This window comes from Salvelinus fontinalis, chromosome 28 (assembly GCF_029448725.1).
Source record: "Salvelinus fontinalis isolate EN_2023a chromosome 28, ASM2944872v1, whole genome shotgun sequence".
NCBI lineage: Eukaryota > Metazoa > Chordata > Actinopteri > Salmoniformes > Salmonidae > Salvelinus > Salvelinus fontinalis.
Genome location: NC_074692.1, coordinates 45,174,061 through 45,195,496, shown reverse-complemented (window position 1 = coordinate 45,195,496; position 21,436 = coordinate 45,174,061). Strand labels below are relative to the sequence as shown.

Genomic DNA, 21,436 nt, shown 5'->3' with positions numbered 1-21,436 from the left:
CTCAATCACCCTACACCTCTATTACCATGACTCCATCACCCTATACTACAGGTAACTGCCAAAATAATTAATCAACTTCATAATTAATCCGGTCCCAACGCAAATTTTCATAAATCAATGATGTATTGCACACGCGAATATTGAATACCTATTAAAAATATATATATTTTTCAGAAATAAAACAGTGTGCAGAATGACAACTAACCCAGCCAATCAAACCTCAAAGTACAGTAACTAGTAGTCCTGCCTTCTAGGAATAATAACCAATGGGAACGAATAATGTGGCGTACAGCGGACATCGAATACCCTAACACCGGGATCCTGTTGTTATAAAATCAGCAATTATGATGATGGAGAAAAAAACCTGTTCCTTTCCGAAACCTGTAATGACAAGATAATACTTCGGATAGCGAAATAATTAGGACAAATACGAGTTTAATTATGACGTATTTGGGAACATTTTTCGTTCTGTTTTGAGACGCTTTCCTGCCTTGATAGATGATCAATGAAGTCGGTCATTTGGAGATTCAAAACGACACTATTTTCTTACCTTAGTTTGACATTTGACAAACACCACCCCCTTTCTATTCCTACATCAATAGGCCTAAGAAGACACATTGTGGGCCTAGTACAATACCCCGTCTAAACGGTAAGTTGTTTCTAGAAGGAAAAAAAATAAATGCTGATATATCTAACGGTGCATAACACAGACTTACATGTTGTCTGGTAGGCTACTGTATTCATTAATATGCGCCACTATTCGGTCAGTTAGTTGTGCAGCAACATAAGGGAGAGAATAGCTGATATCTTCTGAATAAAACATTGTAGTTGGCTCCAGTATTGTGTTAAACTGCATATCCATCGCGGATTAGTAAAATCATGCAGTTACGTCGACTTTACAGTAGAGGTCGCAGTAATAGCAGCTGCGAACGAAGCTAATTTCCGCATGTTTGGTCTAGCGTCAGTACTGCGTGCTACAATGTGGCATTCATCGGACGCAGACACTTTTTGACCACTACCCATGTTTTTGACATGAAGGATTTAACATGTTACTATTGCAATGATAACAAGACCATTGAAATGATTGTGATTATTTTTTATTCTTGTTGCCAAATACTTTATACACAAACAAAAATCCCATAATTCTATACCAAAATACAAATATTTTTTTGATTGAATTTAATCATCTTGTCTTTAAGACATTATCCATAGTGAATAACATCTTCGTTAATCATTATAATGAGATTTTTTTCTGAGTGAATACAATTGCACTTGAATTTGTATTGTATTCAGTATTTTCTAGTTTTACCTGTGTTTTGTTTTGTTAGACATGTAATGATGTAAGGATGTAAATTGTTGATAATTTTGTATAATAAAAAAAAAATCTAAAATGTAATTAAATTAAACAAAAATAATTCTAAAATCATCAGACACAGACTGTATTTCCCATCTTTCGTTGGCTGTCAATCCAACAAAAAGACTCCCAGACTGCCCACTACTCCATTCCTTTCTATTTCAAATGTTTTTCACGCTCAATAGTTTTCCCCGTGTGTATCAAGAATGGTCCACCACCCAAAGGACATCCAGCCAACTTGACACAACTGTCGGAAGCATTGGAGTCAACATGGGCCGAGATCCCTGTGGAACGCTTTCAACACCTTGTAGAGTCCCATGCCCCCACGACGAATTGAGACTGTTCCGATCCGGTTGCAACTCAATATCAGCAAAGTGTTCCTAGTGTTTAGTGTACTCAGTATATACTATCGTGTTGAATTATATTGGCTCCGCCTCATCCTGCTGCGGCGTCCATTATTTCCAAGGTTAAATGTACAGAACGTCGACGTTTATCCCTTTTACGTAGGCCTATATTGCGTTCCCCCCCCCCCCCCCCCCCCCCCCCCCTAATGTGGACAGTTTGTGTTACTGCCTTACACAAGCTGAGCATTTTCACCCCATAACATGTAGTGGAATTACACGTCCTTTTGACCTGCGATTGGTGACGTTAGTATAAAAGTGTACAGTCATCACGATGACATAATATTAATTGCTTGTAAAAAAAAATCTCTATATTTGGTTGTGTACCGTTGATCTGATCACATGCTTGGGGAGCCCAGGACTTAGAATCACTTTAGAATGGGGATCTCTCTATAAAAGGCGTTTGTAACACACACAAATACATTGATTGGACAGTCAAACTATCACTTAAATAGCAGCCAACCGTTGTCACTGTTGATATCCTATGTTACACGGTGATTCGTTTAAGTAATAGATCAAGTGGTTTATGAACTTTTCCGTGAAGGCAGCAGGGCTGGCTCCAGGCATAAGCGATCGCTTAGGGCCCCCGGTCGCTAGGGAACAGTCCAGGACACAACTTTGTGTCACACTGTTGCTAGGGAACAGTCCAGGACACAACTTTGTGTCACACTGTTGCTAGGGAACAGTCCAGGACACAACTTTGTGTCTGTGTGTTAGATGTGTGTTAGAATAGCAGAATATACATGGTGTAGTTGTGAATCAGCAGTTTTTCTCTAGTTTTTTGTTGTTGTCAGTCACTGACAGTCACTCAATTAGCACATGTCAAGCTAACAATTCTTAGAATGGTAAGTTAGTCTAGCCAGTTATCTAAACGTGTAGTAATCATGGCTGAATACCGACCGGGCATGCAGGACACGTTCCCAGTGGCTCATACCTCCAGGGGGCCCCCGTTGATTTTATTAGTCACTCTCAGATATCATTAACATGGCATAGGTTAATGGGAAAATGTGTAGAATTGCAGGACATTTTATCTACGCCCAATGGCAAAATGTGTAGATGCCAAATAGTGTCCCTCTGCCAAATAATGTCCCCCTGCCAAATAGTGTCCCCCTGCCAAAAAAGTGCCCCCCCTCTGTGTCACAATGGGATTGGATGAGTTCTAGCTTCCGTTGCTAAGGCTGTTGCTAGAAAGTGTTCTAGCTCTATCATACTGGGCACATAATACTGTATGTGCGATACACAGATTAACTAAAAGCACTAGCACTGCAAACACTCAGAACAAAGAGAATAGCAGTGCCTGGACTTTGCAGTCTTCCTCTTCAAGTCCCCCTTCTGAGACTGGCTGCCTGTGAGAACAAGTGACAGGCAAAACCACCCACCCACACATCACCCACCTCCTCTCTATTCCACACACCAGAATTCAGTATTTCAGTCTGATTGCCATGTGAGTGTACAAAAAAAATCTGTGAAAATAAATGAATGACAGAACTGTACCAAGAAAAGATCAGAGTTGATTATATTTCAATCTTAAATATTTCCAAGTTTGTTTTTCACAGCTGTTTCACAAGGAGTTCATTGTTGTAAATTGTATGTGTATGTGTAGATGGACATTTTGGTATGTTTTCAATATATCACAAACGGGTTCTACATATTGGTTATTGATTGGGTCACCTTAAAACTGTGTTTTGACATTTATCAAAATATCTTGTCAACATGACAGCAGGACAGCATCTATTTTCAACTTAAGTTTTAGCAATATAAATTGAACTTTCAATATGAATTTCCAATGGTATTGTACTTAAATCAGGTAAATACTGCTGAATGAGTCCTAAAAATGTGCTGCGATTTATTTATTTTGATAAAATACCAGAAATCATCCAAAACAAGTTTGCCCATGCCTTCAGCTAGGTTGGCTCTGGTTCAGGGCATCTTGACCGATGACAGATAACCGATCATAGTGGAATTTGGAATTTGGAATTTTAGAACTTCAGAACTCATTGCATAGTAGAACCTCAAACAGTACTTTTCCAGTCTCCCTCTGCTTACTGTGGAGCAGCCAGCTTTTTGTTCCACCCTGGCACTAAGACACCTGCTCCAAATAATTAACTAATCATGGTCCTAGGTCTGGACATTGGTTATTTGAATCATCTATGGAGCAGTTGGTTTAATAGTCTAACATTGTCTGTCCTGCTTTGCCTTCCTCTTACAGGAAACAGTCCCGCAGATACAGCGTCTCAACTTGGATCACTAAATATGTGAGTACACGCTTGCTCAAAATAACATGCTCAGTTGTATACCAGTGCCATTCAATACTGTACATGACTATTCATGTACAGTAACTCTTCATTAACATGTGAGAAGGATACTCAGCATGTTTTACTTACCAGTGCCATTCAATAGCTTATCTTGATCATTTTTATTTGTATTTATTTAACCTTTATTTAACTAGACTAAGTCAGTTAAGAACAAATTCTTATTTTACAATGACGGCCTGCCACGGCCAAACCCTGACGACGCTGGGCCAATTGTGCGCCGCCCTATGGGACTCTCAATCACGGCCCGGATGTGATACAGCCTGGATTCAAACCAGGGACTGTAGTGACGCCTCTTGCACGGAGATGTAGTGCCTCAGACCACTGCGCCACTCGGGAGCCACGAACTGGCATATTATTATGCAACAGTGATTACTAACCCCCCTCTGTGTCTCTCTCTCTCTCTCCCTCTCTGTCGCTCTCCTCTCTCCTCCCTTTGTCTCTCGCTATGTGTGTCTCTCTCTCTCTCCTTCTCTCCCTCTCGCTCTCTCCCTCTCTCTCTCCTTCTCTGTCGCTCTCCTCTCTCCTCCCTCTGTCTCTCGCTATGTGTCTCTCTCTCTCCTTCTCTGTCTCTCGCTCTGTGTCTCTCCCCCTCTCTCCTCTCTGTGCCTCTCTCCCTCCTTCTCTCTCTCCGTGTGTTGTTCTCTAGGATTGGACTAAAGTACAGCATGTCTCTACCCATGGCTGCAGGGGCCTTGTTAGTGGGCATCCCCTACTCCATCTCTCTCGTAGCCCAGTGGATGTATGGCTGGCCTAACAAGCCGGGCTATAAAAAGTACATTGAGGCTCTGAAGCCAAGGTAATTTAACATTCCAGCACTACTATTATCTTCACTGTTATATTGTGTAGTGTCCCCTGAATGACACCCTATTCCCTACATAGAGCACCAGAACCCTAGGGGCCCTGGTCAAAAGTAGTGCACTATATAGGGAATAGGGTGCCATTTGGGACATAAAATTGTTATGAGGTTCTGATTTGTATAGTCTCTTCCCACGCCATGAGTCTGGCAAGCAGGACTCATATTTATTTATCGGTTCTGAGGTGTGTGTGTGTGTGTGTGTGTGTTGTGTGTTGTGTGTTGTGTGTGTGTGTGTCCTCTCCCCAGGCGGATATACTGTCTGACTAGAGCTGTGCTGGAGATGCTGAAATACTTCCAGTATGGAAAACTCTATTTCCAGTGGAAGTCCTGGTACAAGAATGTAGAAAACCACAAGCATTATGAAAAGGTAATGTAGAAACCCTAATCATTATGAAAAGGTAATGTAAAACCCCCAAGCATTATGAAAAGGTCATGTAGAACACCCCCAAGCATTATGAAAATGTCATGTAGAAACCCCAATAATTATGAAAAAGGTAATGTAGAAAATCCAATCATTATGAAAAGGTAATGTAAAACCCCCAAGCATTATGAAAAGGTAATGTAGAAACCCCAATCATTTGGAAAAGGTCATGTAGAAACCCCCAATCATTATGAAAAGGTAATGTAGAAACCCGATCATTATGAAAAGGTAATGTAGAAAACCCCAATCATTATGAAAAGGTAATGTAGAAAACTCCAATCATTATGAAAAGGTAATGTAGGAACAACAATCACGTAAAGGTCATGTAGAAATCCACAATCATTATGAAAAGGTAATGTAGAACCCCCAACCACTATGAAAAGGTAATGTAGAAACCACAATCATTATGAAAAGGCAATGCTTAAAACCCAATCATTATGAAAAGGTAATGTAGTAAACCCAAACATTATGAAAGGGTAATGTAGCAAACCCCCAACCATTATGAAAAGGTAATGTAGAAACCCCCCATCATTATGAAAAGTTAATGTAGAAACCCCAATCATTATGAAAAGGCAATGTAGAAACCCCAATCATTATGGAAAGGTAATGTAGAAACCACAACCAGTATGAAAAGGCAATGTAGAAAACCACAAGCATTATGAAAAGGTAATGCAGAAACCCCAAGCATTATGAAAAGGCAATGTAGAAAACCTAATCATTATGAAAGGGTAATGTAGAAAACCCCCAACCATTATGAAAAGGTAATGTAGAAACCCCCCATCATTATGAAAAGTTAATGTAGAAACCCCGATCATTATGAAAAGGTAATGTAGAAAACTCCAATCATTATGAAAAGGTAAGGTAGGAACCACAATCATTATGAAAAGGTCATGTAGATAATGAAAAGGTCATGTAGAAACCACAACCATTATGAAAAGGCAATGTAGAAAACCCCAATCATTATGAAAAGGTAATGTAGAAAACTCAACCACTATGAAAAGGTAATGTAGAAAACCCCAATCATTATGAAAAGGTCATGTAGATTATGAAAAGGTAATGTAGAAACCACAACCATTATGAAAAGGTAATGTAGAAAACCCCAATCACTATGAAAAGGTAATGTAGAAACCCCCAATCATTATGAAAAGGCCACGTAGAAACCCCAATCATTATGAAAAGGTAACGTAGAAAACCCCAATCATTATGAAAAGGTAACGTAGAAACCCCAATCATTATGAAAAGGTAACGTAGAAAACCCCAATCATTATGAAAAGGTAATGTAAGGAACCACAATCATTATGAAAAGGTCATGTAGAAAACCCAATCATTATGAAAAGGTCATGTAGAAAACCCTAATCATTATGAAAAGGTAAGTTTGTCCCAGTTTTCCAACATTGCTGGTCTTGGGCTGCTGTCTTTTCCATAGCCGTGGGGAGTAGGGTGCTGAAGCACAAACTGATAAATGGAAATAAAATAAATAAATATGTATACAGTCTCAGACAAAAGTTTGGACACATCTACTCATTCAAGGGTTTTTCTTATTTTTTAAAAACCATTTTCTACATTGTAGAATAATAGTGAAGACATCAAATCTATGACATAACACATATGGAATCATGTAGTAACCACATTTTTTTTTAAACAAATTAAAATATATGTATTATTTGAGATTCTTCAAAGTAGCCACCCTTTACCTTGATGACAGCTTTGCACAAACTTGGCATTCTTTCTACATGATTCCATATGTGTTATTTCATAGTTTTGATGTCTTCACTATTATTCTACAATGTAGAAAACAGTAAAAATAAATAAAGAAAAACCCTTGAATGAGTAGGTGTGTCCAAACTTTTGTCTGGTACTGTATATTACTTAAAAAAAATATATATAATATTAGTGAACTAGGCCTTTATTAGTCTTGTATGAGCAGAGGAAAATAGTCATCATCACCCTGACTGTGTATAGTTGATTATTAGTGCATTTCTTTGAAATATTTTACAAAATGTACTGTACCTCATTATAAATGAATGTGAAAGCTCACTGCACGCGCTCTTCTCCTCCTCCTCCTCCTCCTCCTCCTCCTCCTCCTTCTCCTCCTTCTCCTCCTCCTCCTCCTCCTCCTCCTCCTCCTACAGGGCATCACGTTTGGGCGTCGTAGCAACAAGCTGGATCTGTATTATTCTCCCACGGTGGGCCAGCCAGGCCGTGGACCGGTGCCGGTGGTAGTGTTTATATACGGAGGAGCCTGGGGTTCAGGGGAGAGATCCATATACTGTCTGCTGGCCATGCAGATGGCTAAGGAGCTCAGCGCAACGGTGATCTGCCCCGACTATTGCACCTATCCAAAGGTAAGACTCCTCCACTACCATAAAAAAAACAGCTGCATTAAGCACACAAATATTCTTTAGAAAATGTACCTTTTACTAGTTTAATTTTGTATTTTTTTAATATATATATATATATATATATATATATATATATTTATTTTTGCATAGGGACAGATACAATAGACCAGAAAGATGCAGTCCCTGTTGTATTCAGTGAGCGAGCGTACACATTGCATTTGACCCTAATCTTCTCTCCAGGGTAATGTTTTGTGTATGGTTCAAGATATTGCGGACTGTCTCATTTGGGCGAGGGACAGCGGCCATAAATTCAACTTTGACAAAGTAAGTGTTAAATTTGCTAAATTGTAATTACTTCGCTACTATTGGCCTATTTATTGCCTTTACCTCCTTAACTCCATGTGCACACATTGTCTACAGATTTATCTATTGTGTTATTGACTGTATGTTTGTTTATTCCATGTGTAACTGTGTGTTGTTCTATGTGTTGCACTGCTTTGCTTTATCTTGGCCAGGTCTCAGTTGTAAATGAGAACTTGTTCTCAACTGGCCTACCTGGTTAAATAAAGGTGAAATAAATCAATTAATAAAAAAGTGATGCATACAGTGGTTAAAGTTCAGGTCTACAGTTATAACACATTGGTTGATATCGTAGGGGCCAATCCTCACTTCCTCTAGATTATAATCCTCACTTCTTGATTATAATCCTCACTTCTTCTTGATTATAATCCTCACTTCTTGATTATAATCCTCACTTCTTCTAGATTATAATCCTCACTTCTTCTTGATTATAATCCTCACTTCTTCTAGATTATAATCCTCACTTCTTCTAGATTATAATCCTCACTTCTTCTAGATTATAATCCTCACTTCTTCTTGATTATAATCCTTACTTCTTCTTGATTATAATCCTTACTTCTTCTTGATTATAATCCTCACTTCTTCTTGATTATAATTCTCACTTCTTCTAGATTATAATCCTCACTTCTTCTTGATTATAATCCTTACTTCTTCTTGATTATAATCCTCACTTCTTCTTAATTATAATCCTCACTTCGATTTAATTATAATCCTCACTTCTTCTAGATTATAATCCTCACGTCTTCTAGATTATAATCCTCACGTCTTCTAGATTATAATCCTCACTTCTTCTAGATTATAATCCTCACTTCTACTTAATTATAATCCTCACTTCTACTTAATTATAATCCTCACTTCTTCTTAATTATAATCCTCACTTCTAGATTTTAATCCTCACTTCTACTGATTATAATCCTCACTTCTACTTAATTATAATCCTCACTTCTTCTAGATTATAATTCTCACTTCTACTAGATTATAATCCTCACTTCTACTTAATTATAATCCTCACTTCTTCTAGATTATAATCCTCACTTCTTCTAGATTATAATCCTCATTTCTACTAGATTATAATCCTCACTTCTACTTAATTATAATCCTCACTTCTTCTTGATTATAATTGTCACTTAGTCTTGCATTGATATCAATTGGATAATAAATGAAAAATGTGACTTTAGTGGAAGTTTTTTGTATTCGCCCTTTACTGAAGACTGTTCATAAATGCAATGTTGATAGTAATGCCCCTGTGCTTGTTTTCTCTTTGTGCAGGATAACATTCTGTTAATAGTCCCTATATATATGATTTATACAGAGGTTATAGATCATAAATACTACATTATTAGTTCATATATATGAATGTGTAGTAAGCACTTATAACACATTGGTTGATATTCACCCCCTGTGCTTGTTATCTACGTGCAGAATAACATTGTGTTAGTCGTTCATAAACGGTTAATTGTTCGTTTATAAAGTGGGTAATAAACAGATAACAGGTATTGATATCCACTATGTTGTCTTTTCAGGATAACATTGTGTTAATCGGCCACTCTGCTGGGGCTCACCTAGCAGCTCTAACCGTGCTGTTCATGGTCGAGGGACGAGACGAGCTCTTTATAGAAGCCAAGAAGCAGACAGAGATCACCATGGCAATCAGAGGAGTTACAGGTCAATACGTGGTTTATAGAGTTACAGGTCAATACGTGGTTTATAGAGTTACAGGTCAATACGTGGTTTATAGAGTTATAGGTCAATACGTGATTTATAGAGTTACAGGTCAATACGTGGTTTATAGTTACAGGTCAATACGTGGTTTATAGTTACAGGTCAATACGTGGTTTATACAGTTACAGGTCAATACGGGGTTTATAGAGTTACAGGCCAATACGTGGTTTATAGAGTTACAGGTCAATATGTGGTTTATAGAGTTACAGTTCAATACGTGGTTTATAGAGTTACAGGTCAATACGTGGTTTATAGAGTTACAGGTCAATACGTGGTTTATAAAGTTACAGGTCAATACGTGGTTTATAGTTACAGGTCAATACGTGGTTCATAGAGTTACAGGTCAATATGTGGTTTATAGAGTTACAGGTCAATACGTGGTTTATAGAGTTACAGGTCAATACGTGGTTTATAGAGTTACAGGTCAATACATGGTTTATACAGTTACAGGTCAATACGTGGTTTATACAGTTACAGGTCAATACGTGGTTTATAGAGTTACAGGTCAATATGTGGTTTATAGAGTTACAGGTCAATATGTGGTTTATAGAGTTACAGTTCAATACGTGGTTTATAGAGTTACAGGTCAATACGTGGTTTATAGAGTTACAGGTCAATACGTGGTTTATAGAGTTACAGGTCAATACGTGGTTTATAGTTACAGGTCAATACGTGGTTTATAGTTACAGGTCAATACGTGGTTTATAGAGTTACAGGTCAATACGTGGTTTATAGAGTTACAGGTCAATACGTGGTTTATAGAGTTACAGGTCAATACGTGGTTTATAGTTACAGGTCAATAGGTGGTTTATAGAGTTACAGGTCAATACGTGGTTTATACAGTTACAGGTCAATACGTGGTTTATAGTTACAGGTCAATACGTGGTTTATACAGTTACAGGTCAATACGTGGTTTATAGAGTTACAGGTCAATACGTGGTTTATAGTTACAGGTCAATACGTGGTTTATACAGTTACAGGTCAATACGTGGTTTATACAGTTACAGGTCAATACGTGGTTTATACAGTTACAGGTCAATACGTGGTTTATAGAGTTACAGGTCAATATGTGGTTTATACAGTTACAGGTCAATACGTGGTTTATAGAGTTACAGGTCAATACGTGGTTTATAGTTACAGGTCAATACGTGGTTTATACAGTTACAGGTCAATACGTGGTTTATAGAGTTACAGGTCAATACGTGGTTTATAGAGTTACAGGTCAATACGTGGTTTATAGTTACAGGTCAATGCATGGTTTATAGAGTTACAGGTCAATACGTGGTTTATAGAGTTACAGATCAATACGTGGTTTATAGAGTTACAGGTCAATACGTGGTTTATAGTTACAGGTCAATACGTGGTTTATACAGTTACAGGTCAATACGTGGTTTATACAGTTACAGGTCAATACGTGGTTTATAGAGTTACAGGTCAATACGTGGTTTATAGAGTTACAGGTCAATACGTGGTTTATAGTTACAGGTCAATACGTGGTTTATAGTTACAGGTCAATACGTGGTTTATAGTTACAGGTCAATACGTGGTTTATAGTTACAGGTCAATACGTGGTTTATAGAGTTACAGGTCAATACGTGGTTTATAAAGTTACAGGTCAATACGTGGTTTATAGAGTTACAGGTCAATACGTGGTTTATAAAGTTACAGGTCAATACGTGGTTTATAGAGTTACGGATCAGTACGTGGTTTATAGAGTTACAGGTCAATACGTGGTTTATAGATATTGTCTTTGACAATCAGACAGCTCAACATTTGTCTCCGCATTGATTAGAGTTTCTTGTCCTTAAACTCAGGCTTTATTCCATGATCAAATGGAAAACAGGACGTTGTGTAGTATTACATTGAATTTAGATTTAAGAAAAAAGTTCCTTCGAATATCTTGATTTTTTTCCCCCCTTCCCATCTTCGACATGGTTCTCTGTTCAGGTTTGAGTGGAGTGTACAACATCGTGGACCACTACGAACATGAACAGATGAGAGCTGTGGAGTATGTCTCTACGATGCACAAAGCCATGAACGGAGTGGAGAACTTCCCTTATTACTCCCCAACACACCTACTGAAGAAATTCAGCGAGGCGCAACTGAAAAGGTAGGACGAAGATGCTGCAATACGATACAGACATTGATGATAAAACCGATACGGTAGCTAAGGTTTCCCAACGATCCTAACCCAATAGATACACAGGACAAGAACAAAACGCCAACCCAGGAAATATGATTTATTATTAGATTTTTTTGTTGTTGTTGCATTTGATTGATTGATTTGAGAGAAATACCCGATTGTCTTTCATTCCTGTTCAGTTCTACAGAGCTAGTCTGGTAGTCAGCACCTCTTCTACTATGCTGTGTGTGCGTCAACTACAGGGCTAGTCTGTTAGTCAGCACCTCTTCTACTATTCTGTGTGTGCGTCAACTACAGGGCTAGTCTGTTAGTCAGCACCTCTACTACTATTCTGTGTGTGCGTCAACTACAGGGCTAGTCTGTTAGTCAGCACCTCTACTACTATTCTGTGTGTGCGTCAACTACCAACTCATAATGTGTTCAATTCTACAGAGTGCCACCTTTCTGCTTACTCCACGGGACCACCGACATCATAGTTCCGGTGGAATCTTCCCAGAGGTTCTCTGAGCTGCTCACGTCCCTGTCAATCAAGGTGTCCCTGTACCTCATGCCTAAAATGGACCACACAGAGATAGTCACCGATCTCATGGCGACAGACAGGCACTTCTACAAAACAGTGTACAGCTGCATCAAACAGGAGTACAGCAAGTTCATAGGCCAGGTCTGTGACTGCTGAACGAAACGACTAACACAATACATTATTCATTCATGATGTGCCGTAATTCCTCTTGTTTACATATTTTTTTCTTCTTCAGTTAATTATTATTATGATAACTCAAATTTACAGGATTTAGACTTTTCGACAAAAACTAAAAAATAGTTTTAACTCTCTGTTTTAATCTCCATGATGCTTTCTCTGGTGTGTGTTTCATAATGGTTCCATGATTGTAAACAGACTGAATGATATTTTAATACAATAATTCTTCGTCTTTTTACACATCAGATTATTTTTCAGAGCGGATATGATTGGTCAAAAGATTAGCCGGTAGAAAGATCCGAATTGGTCTCTCTGTCTAAACAAAGCCCATATGTGTCAGAACTCAAATGCACACGCCAAATAATCGTGCCAGAGTTGTTTCACCTTTGGGACTATCCCATTGGTTCCATTGTTGCCAGGCCAACTAAATTAACTATTGGATATGTATTTGACCAAGTCTGGTGCGTACAGAACACTGTATGAGATATCCCAAGGTTCCAATATATTCACTCTGCTTCTGCCTCTGCATTGTTTGTTCATTGAGGGTTTGAGGCTGGGTATCTATAAAAGCACTTTGTGACAACTGCTGATGTAAAAAGAAAAAAGGGCTTTATAAAAATACATTTGATTGATTTATTGATCCAGTAACCACCTTTATATAGCAATAGTGTCAGTGTTAACTCCCACTCCGACAGAGTAATATGGGCTAGTATGCAGCAAAGCATTGACAACATTCCCGTGTGGATTAAGACGCCACATCCTAAATTGCACCCTATTCCCTACATAGTGCACTACTTTTGACCAGAGCCCTATGGACAGTGCACTATATAGGGAAAAGGGTAACATTTGGGACATAGCCCCAAACAGTGGTAGCAGATCTGTTGTAAACGTTCTACTGATAATCTGTTGCGTTAATATGGTCAACCAGGGTACATTAGATTTTCTGTTTATTTCATGTTTTAACAACTACATACTACATCTGATGAAATGTAATCATTACATTACTCTTATTTTGCATTTTGAATATCTGCTATTAAAAGTTATGTATTGATTTATTTAATAAAAGGTCTTCAATTTTGTCAAAAATAAAAAAAATAAAAATGAAATACCCAGATGCACAAAAACTTGTCAGACCTTGTTGAGTATGAAGTTACTGAACCAAATTAACCTAAGCAAGGTTCCACAAGACCCTTTGGTATCTTAAAATCAAATCAAAGTTTATTGGTTGCGTACAGAGATTTGCAGATGATATTGCAGGTGCAGTGAAATGCTTGTGTTTCTAGCTCCAACAGTGCAGTGATACCTGGCTAAATGCTTGTGTTACTAGCTCCAACAGTGCAGTAATACCTGGCTAAATGCTTGTGTTTCTACCTCCAACAGTAATACCTAGCTAAATGCTTGTGTTACTAGCTCCAACAGTGCAGTGATACCTGGCTAAATGCTTGTGTTTCTGGCTCCAACAGTAATACCAAGCTAAATGCTTGTGTTTCTAGCTCCAACAGTAGTACCTAGCTAAATGCTTGTGTTTCTAGCTCCAACAGTGCAGTGATACCTGGCTAAATGCTTGTGTTTCTGGCTCCAACAGTAATACCAAGCTAAATGCTTGTGTTTCTAGCTCCAACAGTGCAGTAATACCTGGCTAAATGCTTGTGTTTCTGGCTCCAACAGTAATACCAAGCTAAATGCTTGTGTTTCTAGCTCCAACAGTGCAGTGGCCAAACACGACTCCAACACCATCATTAAGTTTGCTGACTACACAACAGTGGTAGGCCTGACCACCGACAGCGATGCGACAGCCTATAGGGAGGAGGTCAGAGACCTGACAACGATGAGACAGCCTATAGGGAGGAGGTCAGAGACCTGGCCGGGTGGTGTCAGAATAACAACCTATCCCTCAATGTGATCAAGACAAAGGAGCTGATCGTGGGCTACAGGAAAAGGCGTGCCGAACAGGCCCCCATTAACATCGACAGGGCTGTAGTGGAGCGGGTCGAGAGTTTCAAGCTCTTTGGTGTCCACATCACCAACAAACTATAATGGTTCAAACACACCAAGACAGTCGTGAAGAGGGCAAAAAAAAAACTTTTCCCCCTCAGGAGAATGAAAAGATTTGGCATGGGTCCCCAGATCCTCAAAAGATTCTACAGCTGCACCATCGAGAGCATCCTGACTGGTTGCATCACCGCCTGGTATGGCAACCACTCGGCATCTGACCGTAAGGCGCTACAGAGGGTAGTGCAAACGGCCCGGTACATCACTGGTGCCGAGCTCCCTGCCATCCAGGACCTATATAATAGGCGGTGTCAGAGGAAAGCCCAACATTGTCAGAGACTCCAGAGACTTTTGTACACTGCTGCTACTTGCTGTTTGTTTGTTACCTATGCAGAGTCACTTCGCCCGCACCTACATGTACAGATTACATCAACTAGCCTGTACCCACGCACACTGACTCGGTACCGGTGCCCCCTGTATATAGCCTCGTTATTGTTATTCTTATTGTGTTACTTTTTATGATTACTTTTTATTTTAGTCTATTTGGTAAATATTTTCTTCTTCTTGAACTGCACTGTTGGTTAAGGGCTTGTAAGTAAGCATTTCACGGTAAAGTCTACACTTGTTGTATTTAGGCGCATGTGACAAGTAAAGCTTGATTTGATACCTAGCTAAATGCTTGTGTTCCTAGCTCCAAAAGTAATACCTGGCTAAATGCTTGTGTTCCTAGCTCCAACAGTAATACCTGGCTAAATGCTTGTGTTCCTAGCTCCAACAGTAATACCTAGCTAAATGCTTGTGTTCCTAGCTCCAGCAGTGCAGTAATACCTAGCTAAATGCTTGTGTTCCTAGCTCCAACAGTAATACCTAACTAAATGCTTGTGTTTCTAGCTCCAACAGTACAGTAATACCTAGCTAAATGCTTGTGTTCCTAGCTCCAACAGTAATACCTAACTAAATGCTTGTGTTTCTAGCTCCAACAGTACAGTAATACCTAGCTAAATGCTTGTGCTCCTAGCTCCAACAGTAATACCTAACTAAATGCTTGTGTTCCTAGCTCCAACAGTAATACTTAACTAAATGCTTGTGTTCCTAGCTCCAACAGTAATATCTAGCTAAATGCTTGTGTTCCTAGCTCCAACAGTAATACCTAGCTAAATGCTTGTGTTTCTAGCTCCAACAGTAATACCTGGCTAAATGCTTGTGTTCCTAGCTCCAACAGTGCAGTAATACCTAGCTAAATGCTTGTGTTCCTAGCTCCAACAGTAATACTTAACTAAATGCTTGTGTTCCTAGCTCCAACAGTAATATCTAGCTAAATGCTTGTGTTCCTAGCTCCAACAGTAATACCTAGCTAAATGCTTGTGTTTCTAGCTCCAACAGTAATACCTGGCTAAATGCTTGTGTTCCTAGCTCCAACAGTGCAGTAATACCTAGCTAAATGCTTGTGTTTCTAGCTCCAACAGTAATACCAGCAGCATACCACCCTGCATACCACTACTGGCTTGCTTCTGAAGCTAAGCAGGGTTGGTCCTGGTCAGTCCCTGGATGGGAGACCAGATGCTGCTGGAAGTGGTGTTGGAGGGCCAGTAGGAGGCACTCTTTCCTCTGGTCTAAAAAATATCCAAATGCCCCAGGGCAGTGATTGGGGACACTGCCCTGTGTAGGGTGCCGTCTTTCGGATGGGACGTTAAACGGGTGTCCTGACTCTCTGAGGTCATTAAAAGATCCCATGGCACTTATCGTAAGAGTAGGGGTGTTAACCCCGGTGTCCTGGCTAAATTCCCAATCTGGCCCTCAAACCATCATGGTCACCTAATAATCCCCAGTTTACAATTGGCTCAATTACAATTGGCTCATTCATCCCCCTCCTCTCCCCTGTAACTATTCCCCAGGTCGTTGCTGCAAATGAGAACGTGTTCTCAGTCAACTTACCTGGTAAAATAATGGTAAATAAATAAATAATAAATAAATACCTGGCTAAATGCTTGTGTTTCTAGCTCCAACAGGGCAGTAATACCTAACTAAATGCTTGTGTTTCTAGCTCCAACAGTGCAGTAATACCTAGCTAAATGCTTGTGTTCTTAGCTCCAACAGTAATACCTAACTAAATGATTGTGCTCCTAGCTCCAACAGTAATACCGAGCTAAATGCTTGTGTTTCTAGCTCCAACAGTAATACCTGGCTAAATGCTTGTGTTCCTAGCTCCAACAGTGCAGTAATACCTAGCTAAATGCTTTTGTTTCTAGCTCCAACAGTGCAGTAATACCTAACTAAATGCTTGTGTTTCTAGCTCCAACAGTAATACCTGGCTAAATGCTTGTGTTTCTAGCTCCAACAGTGCAGTAATACCTAACTAAATGCTTGTGTTTCTAGCTCCAACAGTGCAGTAATACCTAGCTAAATGCTTGTGTTTCTAGTTCCAACAGTGCAGTGATGCCTAGCAATAATAATAAAAAAAAAAACAATACACGCATAACCCCCCAGCAAAAAAAGAAAAACATATGAGAACGAGCAACGTCAGAGAAAGGAATATATATGTATATATATACGGTCAACTGCATTTATTTTCAGCAACCTTAACATGTGTAAATATTTGTATGAACATAATAAGATTCAACAACTGAGACATAAACTGAACAAGTTCCACAGACATGTGACTAACAGAAATTGATTAATGTGACCCTGAACAAAGGGGGGGGGGGGGTCAAAATCAAAAGTAACAGTCAGTATCTGGTGTGGCCACCAGCTGCATTAAGTACTGCAGTGCATCTCCTCATGGACTGCACCAGATTTGCCAGTTCTTGCTGTGAGATGTTACCACACTCTTCCAAAAAGGCACCTGCAAGTTCCCGGACATTTCTGGGCCCTAGCCCTCAAAAGGAAATTCACCACAAAGCTGACTTAACATTTTTTTTTTAACCTTTATTTAACTAGGCAAGGCAGTTAAGAACAAATTCTTATTTTACAATGACGGCCTAGGAACAGTGGGGTAAACTGCCTTGTTCAGGGGTAGAATGCCATATTTTTACCTTGTCAGCTCAGGGATTCACTTTCAACTTTGCGGTTACTAGACCAACGCTCTAACCACTAGGCCACCCTGCCGCCCCTTAACTAAAAGAGACATAAAAACAAATAAATTAAAGTTGTTAGGCTATGTGCTTTAGCCCTGGCTATATCATTGGAAATAGAGGAGCCTTCATAGATACAATGACATAGCTAATGATTCAGTAGTCTTTTTCTGTTGTCACATCTTGATGTTACACAACTGATGTATGTGATGATGACAATACTGGTGTAATCTCATCTAACCCATTTCCTTCTGGGGCTTTTTTGGGTATTATTATTTGATTTAGCCAATGAAGCTGCTGAAAGGTAACACTTCCCTATTTGTGTTTGTCAATCAGGTTGTGCACATAGATTTATAGGGCTGGTCACTATTATGGTCATAATAGGGGCAGCAGGTAGCCTAGTGGTTAGAGCGTTGGACTGGTAACCGAAAAGTTGCAAGATCGAATCCCCGAGCTGACAAGGTAAAAAATCTGTCGTTCTGCCCCTGAACAAGGCAGTTTAAGGCCGTCATTGAAAATAAGAATTTGTTCTTAACTGACTTGCATAGTTAAATAAAAGGTAAAATATAATAATAATAATAAGTTAATGCAGGCTCATCCCCCATAAACACCAGTATCTTCGTGTCAGATGACCTGCCATAGAAGTTCATTATGCACGTAATGTCGGTATATAATCTACTAATCCACTCAATGTGGATGACATGTTTTTAAAACACACATAAAAAAATAAAACTATTCTATTCTATGCTGCTATGTTGGCTGGGAAAGCTGGGAAAGCCAATCACACTCCAATTTGCTTACCGCCCCAATAGGTCCACAGACGACGCAATCGCAACCACACTGCACACTGCCCTAACCCATCTGAACAAGAGGAATACCTATGTGAGAATGCTGTTCATCGACTACAGCTCAGCATTTAACACCATAGTACCCTCCAAACTCGTCATCAAGCTCGAGACCCTGGGTCTCTACCCCGCCCTGTGCAACTGGGTCCTGGACTTCCTGACGGGCCGCCCCCCAGGTGGTGAGAGTAGGTAACAACATCTCCACCCCGCTGATCCTCAACACTGGGGCCCCACAAGGGTGCGTTCTGAGCCCTCTCCTGTACTCCCTGTTCACCCACGACTGCGTGGCCATGCACGCCTCCAACACAATCATCAAGTTTGGGAACGACACTACAGTGGTAGGCTTGATTACCAACAACGACGAGACGGCCTACAGGGAGGAGGTGAGGGCCCTCGGAGTGTGGTGTCAGGAAAATAACCTCACACTCAACGTCAACAAAACAAAGGAGATGATTGTGGACTTCAGGAAACAGCAGAGGGAGCACCCCCCTATCCACATCGACAGGACAGTAGTGGAGAGGGTAGTAAGTTTTAAGTTCCTCGGCGTACACATCACGGACAAAATGAATTGGTCCACCCACACAGACAGCGTTGTGAAGAAGGCGCAGCAGCGCCTCTTCAACCTCAGGAGGCTGAAGAAATTTGGCTTGTCACCAAAAGCACTCACAAACTTCTATAGATGCACAATCGAGAGCATCCTGAGTATCACCGCCTGGTACGGCAACTGCTCCGCCCACAACCGTAAGGCTCTCCAGAGGGTAGTGAGGTCTACACAACGCATCACTGGGGGCAAACTACCTGCCCTCCAGGACACCTACACCACCCAATGTCACAGGAAGGCCATAAAGATCATCAAGGACAACAACCACCCGAGCCACTGCCTGTTCACCCCGCTATCATCCAGAAGGCGAGGTCAGTACAGGTGCATCAAAGCAGGGACCGGGAGACTGAAAAACAGCTTCTATCTCAAGGCCATCAGACTGTTAAACAGCCACCACTAACATCTAGGGGCTGCTGCCAACATACTGACTCAACTCCAGCTCACTTTAATATTGGAAATTGATGGAATTTGATCAAAATTAATCACTAGCCACTTTAAACAATGCCACTTAATATAATGTATATGTATATACTGTACTCTATATCATCTACTGCATCTTGCCATCTTTATGTAATACATGTATCACTAGCCACTTTAAACTATGCACTTTTATGTTTACATACCCTACATTACTCATCTCATATGTATATACAGTACTCGATACCATCTACTGCATCTTGCCTATGCCGTTCTGTACCATCACTCATTCATATATCTTTATGTACATATTCTTTATCCCTTTACACTTGTGTGTATAAGGTAGTAGTGGTGGAATTGTTAGGTTAGATTACTCGTTGGTTATTACTGCATTGTCGGAACTAGAAACACAATCATTTTGCTACAGTCGCATTAACATCTGCTAACCATGTGTATGTGACAAATAAAATTTGATTTGAAGTGACTCGCATCTTCTTTGTATGTCTTCTCACATTCAACCACCAGGTGGGAGTATTAGCCTTGGATTTGACCAGGATAGCTGTGATTTTGCCAGGCAGGAGGAAATAAGTAAAGTTGGGTTGCAGGAGGGCATGGGACAAAGGAATGTGTAGTATCGGTGAAAGAAGCGGTACTCCGGTATGTGTCCGGTGCGAGAGAGGCAGGTTGAGGTTGCCACGGTCAGAGTTGTACAGTAGGTGTCATATGCTGAGGCAGTGAAGAAAGTGGAGGAAGATGGGTGAAGGAATTTTACCAGTACAGTGTACATTGCAGTGGCGGTCACTGCTATTTATGATGAGGGAAGATTAATGTTTTTTTTCCATGAGCACAGCCTTATTTCTATTACAGCATATTGAATGACTGTCATTCATATTCCATTCACCCAGTTCAATGTAACATCATCGGTAGTTAGGCCGTTATTTTAGGCTACTACATGATTCTAGAATTGTCCCTATACCCATCATGAGGTTGCTACAACCTAGCCTATGAATGAAAGTTTACAACGTAGGTGCACACAGGTCGAGAGAAAATGTTAAGGTAATAGACAGTGACACATTCAATACTGCCTTGCACACTCTTGGCTGCATCTAGCTGATCTAGGGTGTAATAATTAGTCCAACAGTTGCAAACGAGAGTTTCTTTTGAACAAATTCAGGTATGTTAATCCCCGTTTTGTTCTATTTGCTTCCGTTTAAGAAACGTTTCTCAACAGAATCTGCGAAATGAATACACCCCTGATCACGCGAAACCACAGTTCACTTTCACAGCAGCCAAGTTGTATTCCTTCTCGCATCTATGCGCTCTCCTCTTCTCACCTTTTCCCTTCATTTGTGGACTTCAATGAACAACACATCAGCTGCATGTGACCAGGAGAAAAAACATTTCCAAGCCAGACCGTTACACATAGCCTACATCGTTGTCACCATATTAGATAAAGTAACGTCATAGTCAACATAGCTAATAGAACTAATGTGTTAGTAAACCTGCTACAATCATGCAGTAACATTACAGTGTATAGTCAGTAAGCAGTTTAGCAGTTACACCGGGCTTCCCCGGTGGCAATAAATTAGTCAAACCAAAAACTTACCTTGATTTGGAAGAGTTCCAGTGTTGGGTTGTCATATCCAGCTAGCTAACATAGCATCCCTCTGTTTGAGTAGGCTAAACTAGCTAGCTAAGTTAATGAAACTGAGAAAAAAAATGACACTATCGCTTCTCCTTCATTTTTTAAGCAATGTATATGTTCAAAACTGTTCAACTATTGTCTTTCTCTCTCTTTTAGTGAACTACTCACCACATTTTAGGCACTGCAGTGCTAGCTAGCTGTAGCTTATGCTTTCAGTACTAGATTCATTCTCTGATCCTTTGATTGGGTGGACA

The 21,436-nt window shown here is 40.0% G+C and overlaps 1 protein-coding gene across 2 annotated transcripts; it reads left to right on the top strand.

Moving 5' to 3' along the window:
• The first annotated feature begins 257 nt into the window (after positions 1-257).
• si:dkey-193c22.1 (uncharacterized protein LOC567837 homolog) lies at positions 258-13,740 on the top strand. Of its 2 annotated transcripts, XM_055887859.1 has the most exons (9): positions 581-649; positions 3,965-4,010; positions 4,717-4,866; positions 5,173-5,293; positions 7,480-7,692; positions 7,930-8,013; positions 9,573-9,714; positions 11,719-11,881; positions 12,347-13,740. In XM_055887859.1, coding segments are annotated over exons 2-9 (1,119 nt in total). In that variant the 5' UTR covers positions 581-649; positions 3,965-4,008; the 3' UTR covers positions 12,591-13,740. The 2 variants fall into 2 exon arrangements, with proteins under 2 accessions (XP_055743833.1, XP_055743834.1); XM_055887858.1 differs by lacking the exon at positions 7,930-8,013 and having other exon boundaries at positions 258-649.
• The last annotated feature ends 7,696 nt before the right edge of the window (positions 13,741-21,436 follow it).